We start from the raw sequence: 14015 nt of genomic DNA on the forward strand, positions 1-14015 counted from the left end.
CAAGTTTGTATATCAGATTTTCAGGCCTATGGAAGCAACAGTTATAAGCTTCTACTGGTAGGGACACTGTGACAGGAAAGGAGAGCTGATAAAATTGGTGGCAAAGGAGGAAACTTTTATACTACAACGAAGTATTTGGAAACTCAGAGACTACAGCAGCTAGTAGCATTCAGCCAGGGGCAGTAATGTAGCACACCAAAATAAGCAGTAAGGGTACCACCATCTTAGAGCTCAGTACAATAACCAAAGTGCTGTTAACTCTGAAGCACCCAGTTAGGGTTATTCTGTCTCACTGAAGCAGGCATTTCTATCTAAACTGATTAAAGCACAGATAAAAAGTTTCATTGCTTAAATATTCATTAGAATAAACCAGAAACAACTATTCCAAATCACTATTTCCTAATCATTCTGGGTTCTTAGGATCTTATTTCCTGTATTCTCTGTTAGATCAAGAGAAGGATATTTGGAAATCTTACTCCTGGAATAAAATGCCAAGTTATCAGCACTATAAAGGATTAATAGATGTTTTTAATTTCTTGGGAGGGGAAAAAAAAAGAAAGAGCAGTCAAGAGAAACAGAAACAGCTGTACAGAGGCATGAGGCTTAACAAAAATCTCATATTGGTCAAATCTGTCACTTATTCTTCAAACTGTGTTTAGTACTTAACTGTGTACTGGGTTCCAGGGAGGAAAAAATTGTGTATACATTAGTCTTCCTATTCCCACTTGTTTCCTTTGGTTAGTTCAGAGAAAATGAAAATGATGGACGATAACTACACATTTACTGTAAAATAATAGTTTGGAATCTAGGCTGAGAAGATTTTTTTTTTTCTTATAAAATTAGAAGAGTAGTCATACTGATACCTATGGTATAATGGTTAGCATGAATCCAGCATTCTTAAAAACCATATCTTACTGAGTATTTCCTTGGGGCATAGCAGAAAAAACACTGAAGTAGGAATCCTTAATCTTGAGTTATAATCCTGGCACTGAATGAGTGAACTTGGAAAAAGTTCCATAAATTATGCTATAATGTCTCATCTGCTTGGAATTCAAAAGTTTTGCAAGCCTCATCAATGCAGAACAAACCCAGGCAAACCTCTCAATTGTTTACCGTGGTAAATCTGTATGGTAAAGTTCATGAATTTTGCAGTATGTAGGCCTCAATTGCCTAATCTAGTGGAGATTGGACTAGATCAAGTGGTTTTAAGCTTTTTTTAAATGTCGCTTTTTAAGTAGAGAAACCTTTCTTCACAAAAACATTGCTATGGAAACCCAAAACGTAGAATATGTAAAAACAGAGCTATTCTGGTTGAAATAGGTATTGTGGAGGTGAGTATTCCAGTAATTTCTTCCCCTTCACTCCAGTAGTCTTTGAAGAGTTCTCGGGAATCACAGAGGTATAACAGAGTACAATTTAAAAACTACTGACCTATTTTATAAAATTTGTAAATTTCAATTATGAGTGGTTTTTAGGTGGAAATTCGTAGAAATCAGTGGGTTTTGCTATGATAATTTTAATAGCTACTATTTATAAAACATTATTTTGTGTTCTTTTCAAAATAATTCTTCATTTTAATACCAGGGTATGTTATTACATTTTAAATGACTTGAGTTTTCAAATAGCAGTATACATATAGTGTGGAACCTTGTATACTGCCTTGTATATACAAAGCAGGCGTATGATAAATATCTTAGCATGTCTGTTGCATGAATAAAAATCTGTATAAGAAAGGTGTATCTTATGGAAATGTCATTATTCTATGTTATGGAATCACTGGTAAGGAATGCATTGAGGAAATATCAGTGCTTCATATAAAACTGTCTCTTGTAATATTTATATATGATACCATTTTTACTGTTTTTTTTTAGATGTGTACTTTATTTTAATTCTTGGCTGTGTTGGGTCTTCGTTGCTGTGCACGGGCTTTTCTCTAGTTGTGGCGAGCGAGGGCTACCCTTTGTTGCAGTGCACAGGCTTCTCATTGTGGTGGCTTCTTTTGTTGCGGAGCACAGGCTCTAGGGTGCACGGGCTTCAGTCGTTGTGGCATGCAGGCTCTAGAGCTCAGGCTCAGTAGTTGTGGCGCACGGGCTTAGTTGCTCTGTGGCATTCCCCGACCAGGGGTCAAACCCGTGTCCACTGCATTGGCAGGTGGATGCTTAACCACTGCATCACCAGGGGAGTCCCATTTTTACTGGTTTGTGTCTGTCTTCTGTGTTACAAAATCTTATGTTGATAAAGTAATTACCACACAAAGAATAAGTGATTATCCTTACTTTAATAAAAATAATCTTAAATAGAATTAGTAGACGTGCCCTTACTTGTATGATAGCAAATCTAGCAGTCTCAAATGGTTGTGAAGTTAGTTCTTGGATAATACCTCTGTTTTCTGAGGTCAGTTTTTAATTTATTTTTTACTGCTAGATGTTGAAAGTTATCTTAATTGCTCACCTTTTCACTTTTACCTGGGAGACTGTAACAGTTGTTTTTGGTCAACAGTCAACATTACTGACGACCCTTTATATATCAATTTATAAGAGAGAAATATTTTCAAGTATTCATATGTTCTCAGTAAATAAGATGGCACTCTTTAGTACTTGACTAGCTTCCTTTCTTTTATGAAGGTATGAAAATAAATTATAATTCTTAATGTGATTGCTGTAACAAATCAAGAAACTAATATAGTTTTTTTAATGGTATTATAGGTTCATGAAAGCTTTAAGTTATGCTTCGCTAGATAAAGAAGATTTATTAAGCCCTATTAACCAAAATACCCTGCAGCGATCCTCCTCAGTGAGGTCCATGGTGTCCAGTGCAACATATGGTAGCTCAGATGACTATATTGGTCTTGCTCTTCCAGTAGACATCAATGATATATTCCAGGTATCATAAATTCTATTGTTTTCTTATGAGTTGGTTTACGGTTTTTTTCATATTCTATAACTGCTTATTAGAAATTATAATTTAGAGCAAATACTAATTTGGGGGAAGGTGGTATTTTTAGGCAGTGTTATTTAAAGAAATTTTACCATGAGAATTATTTCACTTTTCTCAACTATTCTATACTCTTTTATTTAGCATCTCTAAGTCCCCAGCACATTATCCTTCTCCTCACACTAAATCAGCATCTTGTTTGATTTCTTTACCAGTATATTCTCTATAGAAATTTTAATGCCTAATCTTGCTTTTTAGTCACACTTGACTTATTCCTTATTGTTTTTTAAATGAGATATAACTGACATATAACATTGTGTAAGTTTGAAATGTACAATGTATTCCTTGTTTTATTTAATCCTTGATCCTATTTATCCCAAACATGGCAGCCACATGTTGTGCTAATCCCATGAAATACTCACAAATCTCTAGAAGGTAGATAGTACTAAAGAATACACATTTGTTTAGAAGTGTAAAAACATTTTAGATAAATTCTAAAATAATTATTTTAATATCCATTTAAGTCACCAAGAATAGATAAGGACCTTAAGGGTTGTATGCTATTTTGTCAAGTTTTGGTGATTTAACCTTCTTCAGTATCTTTTCATTATAGGTTCATGTGCTATAGTAATTCTGTTTAAATTACATTTCGTTTAATTATGCTAATATACATAAAGTGAATTTTTATAACAGGACTTACCATGACATATCTATTTTAGGTAAAGGATATTCCCTATTTTCAGGCAAAAAACATACCTCCACATGATGATCGAGGTGCAAGAGTGTTTGCCCATGATGCAGGAGGTAATGCATGGTTTTTGTTCTCTTTATATTAAAAAGAAAATTCTTTTCAGTAGGATGACACTAAAAATTCAGGTATACTTACTTTTGGGTCAACTTAAAAAATTATAGCAAAATAATTGTTTGAGTCAATTTAAATTAAACCACAGTATTTTTTTGCGAGAGACTTAAAGTGTTTTTCCAACTAACAAGCCTCTCAAGAAGACAAAGACCAGATCAGTTGCTTCTGTTTTAAACAAACAATACATGAAAAAATTTTAACACTTACACTCATAGGTCTAAGCAACAGCTGTTTGGGGAAAGGAGAGAGAGAAAAATGTACTTATACATTACATGATTTCTCTTTGCTATGAGCTGTGGTATTTTAATTAATATATGCGTATCAGCCACAAATTTAAAGCTTTAAAATCTTGATGATTTTTTCTTAACAAGGACCTCTTTAGACTCAGAATTATTACTTTTCTTTATGCAAATATTAAGAATTGATTACACAAATATTAAGAATTGAAATGATACCTAATTGTATAATCTTAATTTTTTATTTTGTATTTAAAACCCCATATTAAAGTACTATGTCTGCTGATGTTAATTATTTTCATAATTTAAAGCAAATTATCCTGTTTTTCTCCCCAGTTAAGGTTAGATTTTGAATCATAAAAGGAGTTCTGGTTTTCTTCCCTAATTTCCCTTCTTTAAAATTTCACATAGTTTAAGGCACCTTGAAAGAGGTGTCATTGATACCATCTTCATCAGATTATGTTTTATATTTACTTATGCACAGGTCTTCCATCTGGAACTGGAGGTCTTGTAAAAAACTCTTTTCACTTGCTACGACAGCAGATGAGTCTTACAGAAATAATGAATTCAATCCATTCAGATGCTTCTCTGTTTTTAGAAAGCACAGAAGACACTGGACTACAGGAACATACAGATGATAACTGCCTTTATTGTGTCTGTATTGAAATTCTGGGTTTCCAGCCCAGTAACCAACTGAGTGCAATATGTAGTCATTCAGGTGAGTGATTATGTCCTTCAAGATGAACCCACCTGCCTTTGAATCTGCTCCAGTCACAAGTCATCTCCCAGCCCGATTGATCATCCCTCTTACTCCATTCGCATTACCTCAGCCTTAGTACGGTCACTCAGCATCTCCCTGTGGGAATGTTAGTAAGTTTGTCTCCAGTTTTTTCCCCTTCCAATTCATCTTTCATACTACTGCCTTGGATTAGGCTGTTGACAGTTTTTTTTACTGCCTATTCAAGTCCAGCACACAAGACTCTGTGTGATCTGTCTACTGTTTTTTTTACCATTCTCCTATCTTATAATTGATACACTGCTACTGACTAGATGTTTTTTGAACAGACTGCTCTTTTTCATGGTTCTAGGCATGAAGAGTGTGTTTTCTCTACTGTTCCCTCTTGCGCCTTCTCCTCCTCACACACATGCAAGCTCACACACAGTCCATTTGGCAAGCCCACCTCATCCTCAGAGTTGGGGCTGTTTTATCTTCAAAGCTTTCTGTGACCCTCTTAGTCGTATGTTGACACTTCTTCCTCTTTACTTTCATTGCTCTTTGTACATAGATCTCTTATGATAATTATTGCTTGGTTATTTTTTTCCCTTCTACTCAATAAGTTCCTTCAAGGTATGGTCTGTCGTGCCTTTTCATTTTTATTTTCTAATACTCAGCTGCTTACTGCTTTATATACTAGGCACTCAATATTTTTTTGGTGAGGGAGTGAATGAATCAGATCCGGATTCAGCTTTTTTATAAGTATGTGTAGATAGCTTTTCTTGGTGAATATCACTTAGACACCCTCAAAAAAATCTAGTGATAACCAAAGTTCTCTGGGTCATTCATCCACGTTTCTCCATGGCATCCTGATTCAGAACTTCCCAGCTGATGGGTTGCAGCACACTGTGGTACCACATCCACAAATAGGATATGGATGTGCTGAGAGATTAATCCCCTCCGTGGCTCCATGCCCCAGTCGGGCCTGGGTTTGACAAACCCTTGGACTAGGCACTTACCACTGTGAACAGTCCTGTCCAGGGACCCAGAGTGCTATAATTATTTTCATTTTCTGTGAGCGAAAGGTTTGGGCATTATTGTTCTGATGTATTGTACACAGTAAAGAAGATGCTATTTAAAATCATTTGTCTATACATTGTTTATGATATTTTAGTTCTTCTAAGTTCTGTTTCTTCATTTACTCATTCAACAAATACTTATGAAGCACTTACTGTGGAGTTTTGCTATGTAAGTGTTTTCTCTTTATTTATCAAACGAGATAGGGAAGCCAGCTCCCTAATTACCCAGTCACAAGACAGTCCCAGCTAGTTCTAATCCATTTGTGATTACTGAGCTAGTAATCAAGTGGCGTCACATCAAGTGTGGGACTTGTGGAAGACTTGCTGCAGTCAGCAAGGCTCTCACCTTGGCACAGGATCAGAACCCCTCCACCTGTTCTAGTGATACGAAGTGGGGAGGAGAATAACTCTTAATTGGGAAGTGATTACAGTTTACTATTGATACCCCTCTTGGAGGTATGAAGGGAGGCAGGCTAATTGTTAAAAAGTCACTGAACCTCTATGGATTTATGCATTCAACTTAATATTTATTACATCACTACTGTGGATCAGGCATTAAACTAGATGCTAGGAAAACAATTGAGAGAGAGAAAAATAGATATTATTCTTACACTCTTTGAGCTTTAATCCAATGGAGAAGGAAATGGATTGACTGACCACTCGATCAATCAGTACACAAATATTAATATAAATACTGCATTTGTAACAAACGCCATCAAGGGTAGGTACATGGTATTAACAAAGGAATATAACCAAGTAGGCAGATCAAAGAAGAGACTTCCGAAGAATTGCTGTTGAGCTGTGGTTGAAAGAATGAATAGAACCTAAGTGAAGACAGGAGTATAGAGAATTTTGAGGGAGAGGAAGCAGCATGAGCAAAGGTCTTCTCTGATGGGAGCAAGTATGGGAAGTAGGAAGGACTAAAAATACACCTGTGGGAATGGAGCTCAGAAAGCAAAGGGAGAGGAAATACAGAATCAGCCTAGAAAAATGGATAGGGACCAAGTCCTGCAGAGCCCTTCCTACCCAAAGTGTGGTCAGCAGACCAACAGCATCAGTATCACCTGAGCACTTATTAGAAATGCAGACTCTGCCCCACACGCAGAATCAGAATCAGCATTTTAACAAGATGCCCAGGTTATTCATGTACACATGAATGTTTGAGAAGCACTGGTATCAGCCATATTAAGTATTTTGTGTATCAGAAAGGAGATGTCTTTATTTTCCTTGGCAGATAATTAAAAAATAGTTCCTATACTATTTTTTTAAATTGAAGTATAGATAATTTACAATATTTGTGTTACTTTCAAGTGTACAGCAAAGTGATTCAGTTGTGTGTGTGTATGTATATTCTTTTCTAGATTCTTTTCCATCATAGGTTATTACAAGATATTGAATATAGTTCCCTATGCTATACAGTAGGCCCTTGTTGTTTACCTATTTTATATATAATAATGTGTATATATTAATCCCAAACTCCTAATTTATCCCCCCCCATCCCCTTTGGTAACCATTGTTTGTTTTCTATGTCTGTGAGTCTATTTCTGTTTTGTAAATAAGTTCATTTGTATCATTTTTAGATTCCACATGTAAGTGGTACCATATATTTGTCTTTCTCTTTCTGACTTAATATGATAATCTCTAGGTCCATCCATGTTGCCGCAAATGGCATTATTTCATTCTTTTTCATGGCTGAGTAATATTCCATCTTCTTTATCCATTCATCTGTTGATGCACATTTAGGTTGCTTCCATGTCCTGGCTATTGTAAATAGTGCTGCTATGAACATTGGGGTGCATGTATCTTTTCCAATTAGAGTTTTCTCTGGATATATGCCCAGGAGTGGGATTGCAGGATCACATGGTGACTCTGTTTTTAGTTTTTTAAGGAACCTCCATAGTGGCTGCACCAATTTACATTCTCACCAACAATGTAGGAGCATTCCTGTTTCTTCACAGTCTCCAGCGTTTACTGTTTGTAGACTTTTTAATGATGGCCATTCTGACTGGTGTGAGGTGATACCTTGTAGTTTTGATTTGCATTTCTCTAATAATTAGTGATATTGAGCATCTTTTCATGTGCCTGTTGGCCTTTTCATTGCCATCTATATGTCTTCTTTGGAGAAATGTTTATTTAGGTCTTCTGCCCATTTTTTGATTGGGTTGTTTGGGTTTTTTTTTTTTTTTGATACTGAGCTATATGAGCTGTTCGTATATTTTGGAAATTAATCCCCTGTCAGTAGCATTGTTTGCACATATTTTCTCACAGTCCATAAGTTGTCATTTTGTTTATGGGGTGTTTTTTTGTTTTGTTTGTTTTGTTTTTTGCTGTGCAGAAGCTTTTAAGTTTAATTAGGTTTATTTTTGTTCTTATTTCAGTTACTCTAGGAGACAGATCCAAAATATACTACTGCAATTTATGTCAAAGAGTGTTCTGCCTCTGTTTTCTTCTAGGAGTTTAGGTCTTTAATCCATTTTGTGTTTATTTTTGTATATGGTGCCAGGGAATGTTCTAGTTTCATTCCTTTACATGTAGCTGTCCAGTGTTTCCAGCACCACTTATTGAAGAGACTTTCTTTTCCCCATTGTATATTCTTGCCTCCTTTCTCGTAGATGAATTGACCATAAGTGCATGGGTTTATTTCTGGGCTCTCTATTCTTTTCCCTTTGTCTATATGTTATATTTCTGTTTTTGTGCCAGTACCATATTGTTTTGATTACTGTAGCTTTGTAGTTATAGTCTGAAGTTGTCCCCCCTCTACTATGTAATGATCATTTTAAAGGGATGTCAGGACTTGAACACAAGACTTTTCATTCTTTGAAACTTTCAGTCTGGTGGTAGTGTTGGTAGTGGTAGTTGTTCAAAAAATGTTAAAGCTCAATGGAAAGGCTATTAGGATATTTCCTAACATTTTATTCTGTGTCTACCACCTTTACAGATACTTGTGCATTGTATTTTTTAGTGTGCAAGGCAACATGTTGGCCTTTCAACATTTAGTATTATATGTTTCTTTTGGGTCCACTTTTATGTATACCACCACATTTGCCCTAGTGTAGCTAACCAACTGAGTGGGAAACCTTCTAAGTGTTGTAGACCAGTCCATCTGTGAAAGAGAGAGCACTGGAAAAAAAATCAGCTAACTATAAAAGATAATGGCAAGAGATCAGTTTGAATGTCTAGGTTATTAAACTGACAAATTTGTGAGGAGTGGGTAGAAACTACATGGGGTAGGGGAGGGCCCTAAAGAGACAGTGGTGGTTTTCAAAATTATTTTAGCTGTAAAACCCATGTTTCAATCAAAATCTATACAAAAGCTCAGTGGTATGCAGATGAGGATGTAAGGGGAACAGTGGGGTGGCACTCCATCTACTAGCCTTGCCCAAGTATAAAATTGGGGGTAGAGGAGGCTAGGAAATGCCAGGGCTTCAAGAAACACTGAAGACCCCTGGTGTAAACAAAGCAGAGTGTGAGTTTTGGTATCAAGGAGACTTAGGCTCAAAGCCAAACTTTTCCATCTTATTAGTTATCTGATCTTGGGCAATCTACTTAGTTTCACTGAGCTTTTAATTTTTTCTTAAATCTCTAAATAGGAATAACGATACCTGCCTTATGGTGTGGTTTTGGTACTTACTAACATGTAAGATTAACATTCAGTAGGCTCTCTGTTAATGGTAACTCACAGTAAGTTGTTTATGTTAGAAATAATATTCTTTCATAAATTCTGATAGGTCAGTTAGAATGATCTTACTGTGCCCCTAAGGAAAATCTCCTTGTTCATTTCATTTTACATCCCTGCTGCCAAGGGGAACTGGTGATCAGGTGGGTATATCTACCAGAGACAGAGCTCCTCACAGAAATTCTTAATGTTTTTCATAAAGAATTGTTTCAGCATTTCAGATAAGCTATTTGGCGACTTGACTACTTTCTGATAGGAAAAATTGAGCTTATGATTTTTCTTAATTAACCCATATGGACTTATGTAATTTTTTGCTTAGAGCTTTTTGTTCTTTCCCACATATAGTGGCTGGAGTCAGCCTTATGCCCAGATACAGGGAATAAAGAAGGTATCCAGTTTCTTAGAGTCTCGTCTGTCCTATGCTTCATGTCTCCATTTTTAATTAAAAGATAAAATAAGGCTGAGCTAGAATATTGTTAATTAAAAAGAGAGGAAGCAGTAAAAGCAAACAACTACAATGAAGAAACTAAACATCAATCACATAGATAAAATGGTTCAGTTTATGGACATAATACTTCATCCAAATTAAAAATAATCTTGAAATAAAATGTGTTGAGTAAAAGTATAAGTATCATTGCATTGAATACTTTTTAAGAGAAGATAGAAAATAAAGGTCCCTAAAAGTCAGTATCATCAATATAGTATGCACAGTTTTGCCTTCAGCGGAGTCCTAGACATCACCTTCCATGCATAAGAAGAAGGAGGCCAACTAGCTGGTCCTTTCCCAGTTTCAAGAAGTTTTGGTTCTCCTTATTGTGCCAATTTATAAATAGTGCCTATATTCTACCCACTTGTTCTCTGAAGTTTCCATTTAGCACATGTAATTATTTCATTAAAAAATTTATTCTTATGGTTTATAGCAGGTTTTACACAAAAAAATACCCCATGTAGTAAAAGCCTTCTGTTATCACTATACTTAGGATGCTTTTTCACGTCTTCCAATGGGAGAAACTAATTCTTTTGGCCTGGCTTAGTTAGACTCATGATTTTTTTTTTTTTTTTTAATGAGAATGAATGATATCTTTAGAAATAAGATGTGGTTGTAACAGGTTAGAAATGTTAGGAGTCATCACTGGTTGAAGGTGAGGCTGAAATGAATTAGTTTATAACTTTTCAGAAACATGTTGATTGAAAGAAGTATAATTTTCTTATTGTTCCTTGCACTGGAATATTTTGTCATTTTACTCCCTGGCAAGCTCATCAACTGAGTCTAAAATAACATAGTCATCTCTTACCTGGTTATTCAGCATTGCTGGTTTTTAAGTACATCTTTAGTTCTCAGATCTTTTGGCAGTAGTTTTATATTTTAAATCAATGTATAATTTAAGTACCATACATTACTTTTAAGTGCCTGACAGATGCATGATTTCCTTAATATCAAAGCTATGCTAAATTGATTTTCTGAGGAACCAAAGCATATTCCGCTTAGTACTATGTAAATATTAATCTTAGGAAGTGCTTAAAGATGAGATGAGGTGGTGATATCTATTCTGTTGAAAACAGCATAGGGAGAGGTAGTGTGTGTTTACATTGGTCTAGTTTCCTGGACTTTTTAAAAGCTTTTTTAAAAGCTCTTTTTAATACTCTGACAATGTGTTGTAGTGGAAAGAGGACTGAACTAGCTATCAAGAGGTCTCACCTTCTGGCTGAGTGTGTCTCTTCTCTCTCAATCTCTTTTGTAGCTACTGAGGTTGCATGATTTTCTGGGTTGCCCAATGTTACTTCCTAAAAGGATAACCAAAGACTTTCTGATTTCCATTTGCTCTAATCACTTCAAGTGCTCAGGAAATTTTTAAATAAAAAACATTGATGTCATTTTAACAGCACTAAGATGTTTGGTTGACCTTAAAATCCCATCTAGGAGTATACCTTAGCAATGCATGGGTAGTATAGTAAATTTAACTCTAAGGAAGGAACTGATAAGCCCAGGGAACTGTGATTCTAATATTGGTAATTATTAAATGGTGGGAACAACAAGTGATAGAATAATAGATACAGTATAATCCCACTTATACACCAAAAGAGCAAGAAAGAGAAATTTAAAATAGCAAATATGTGAATTTTTATATATTTAAGAGAGGGGTATTTAGTTTGGGGGTGGGAGGGATGGGAGAGGGGGTAGATAAGGTACCTTCATTTTTTCTTCTGTATACATCTTTATTTGAATTCTTTAAATAAACACATATTTATGTATTTTTTATAATTTAGGAGTATAAAATTTTATGTATAAATGTCTTTAGAATTTAACAAATTTTACTATCTGAGTGGTCTGAATTTACTTTGAAAATCTTCATCAGGGAAAATAATTATTGAAGACTGGAAAGAGATTACAAGGAATCATCTCTTCTTTAGTATACAGTGCAAGCATAGGAATTAAGCCATTATGATCTGTTAATTGATTTAATTTTTTCTTCAGACCTTCAAGACATTCCATATTCTGATTGGTGTGAGCAGACTATCCATAATCCCTTAGAAGTAGTTCCCTCTAAATTTTCGGGCATTTCTGGATGCAGTGATGGAGTGTCTCAAGAAGGATCAGCCAGCAGCACCAAAAGCACAGAATTGCTACTAGGTAAGTTTTCAGATTTAAATCCAAGTCCTGTTAATATAACTATACTTAGTCTGTTGTTGTAGATACATACTGTTAATTAAAGTTGTCTCATAACTATGACAAGTCAGTTTTACTGATGTATGTTTAGATAACTGTTGCACCTATATCAGCTGCTGATACATACCCTCTTAGCTATCTGCTTTCATTAGAAAGAATTTTGCTCCCAAAATGATTATCAGGTCACATGCAATTTATCTCAGTTTTATATATTTGGTAGAGTTGAAAAAACAAATTCCATGAGTTATAATACTTTTCTATTGTGATATAGATAAAATATTTTAATCTTCTCTTCAGGTGTTAAAACAATTCCAGATGATACACCAATGTGCCGTATACTCCTTCGCAAAGAAGTTCTGAGATTAGTCATTAATTTGAGTAGTTCAGTTTCAACTAAATGTCATGAAACTGGGCTTTTAACGTAAGTAAGCTATGAGCATGAGTATTCTTTGTTCTGCTTTTTATGGTGAAAAAGATATTTGAAATACTTCAAAAGTTAGACTAATTAGCTTACATCAGTGGTTCTCAACTGCATGGCATATCTGAGTGAGACTAGATTTTCTTTACATACGTCAACCAAACTAGCGTACGGTTACAAATTGAATGCAGAAGCAGGTATGTGAATCCAGCTGTCTTCTATTCAGCCAGACTTTAAAGAGATCTGTAAAAATGTAAAACACTACCAATCTTCTCACTTTTTTAGTTTTGGAAAATATAGTTTTTTTTCATTACAGTATATGTATTTATGTTAACATGTAATAATTTTATTTTTTAAATGAATTAATAAATATTTTGAAATTTTCTGTTTTACTTTCTTGTATGGTAATTATTGATGGCTATCACCCACAAAAAATAAAATTTGTGGGGTTCTCAAGTAATTTTTAAGAAAGTAGGGGTATCCTGAGACCATAAAGCTTAAGAAAAGCTGGCATACATAAAAATAAGTTGATATTTTCTTGGTTTAATTTTTCCCTATTTTTACTCCTTTCTTTTAATAAAAGTTGCAGAATTTTTATTGCTTTTCTAAATCACAGCAACATGATAAAAGAAAACTCAGGCAATCTTCAACATCTCTGATTTGCACTATTTAAAGCAGTGGTCCTCAAAAAAAAAAAATGCACCTCAGGGTCTCCTGTGGGGCTTTACAAAATTAATAGTAACACAGATGCCAGGGTCCCACTGCAGACCTCCTGGTCAGAAGCTCTAAGTATAGTGTGTCCTTAATCTGTACATTACCCCACACCACCACTGACTCTGAGATGCTCTGCCAGCTAAAAGCCACTGTTAAAGTTTGAAAGATTTAGAGAGAGAGCCCAGTCAAGGATATTAATAATTTCAGTCTAACTTTAAAAACTTATTTCTATTTTAAAACTTAGTTTTGAAAATACTTGAGTTATCCTAGGCTGATAAATAAATTTTGTAATTTCTCATGCCAGTGATAAAGAATATTTCTGACTTTCCAAGAAGTATTTGTGTTTTTATCATTTTAAGAGATAATCCCAAACTTAAAATAGCTAATGTAAGTGTGAGGTAGGAATATTTACTATTTTATATTCTTATGCCATCACCCAGATGTGCCACTTAATCAATATTTGGAGGAAAAAGATATTTTAAAAGTGATATTTTGAAAGAAAATAGCAAAGTCATTATTATAATTTTTATCACATCCTAGTCTTTTCTTCCATTTTAGAATTAAGGAGAAGTATCCTCAAACATTTGATGACATATGCCTTTACTCTGAGGTTTCCCATTTGCTGTCACACTGCACATTTAGACTTCCATGTCGGAGGTTCATACAAGAATTATTTCAGGATGTACAGTTTTTACAAGTAAGTAGGATTTGTA

General features: G+C 34.8%; 1 protein-coding gene across 5 annotated transcripts in view; it reads left to right on the forward strand.

Moving 5' to 3' along the window:
- The window catches only part of RICTOR (RPTOR independent companion of MTOR complex 2), a 128043-nt gene that overhangs the window by 109457 nt on the left and 4571 nt on the right, over positions 1-14015 (forward strand). For 3 of the 5 annotated variants that reach the window (XM_032626312.1, XM_032626313.1, XM_032626316.1), the window contains 6 exons: positions 2706-2883; positions 3654-3738; positions 4517-4750; positions 11979-12134; positions 12468-12591; positions 13861-13999. In XM_032626312.1, the coding sequence (XP_032482203.1) occupies positions 2706-2883; positions 3654-3738; positions 4517-4750; positions 11979-12134; positions 12468-12591; positions 13861-13999 (916 nt within the window). The remainder of the gene's footprint in view (positions 1-2705; positions 2884-3653; positions 3739-4516; positions 4751-11978; positions 12135-12467; positions 12592-13860; positions 14000-14015) is intronic. The other 2 variants (XM_032626314.1, XM_032626315.1) reach the window with 1 other exon arrangement.

Source organism: Phocoena sinus, chromosome 3 (genome assembly GCF_008692025.1).
Source record: "Phocoena sinus isolate mPhoSin1 chromosome 3, mPhoSin1.pri, whole genome shotgun sequence".
NCBI classification, from domain to species: Eukaryota; Metazoa; Chordata; class Mammalia; order Artiodactyla; family Phocoenidae; genus Phocoena; species Phocoena sinus.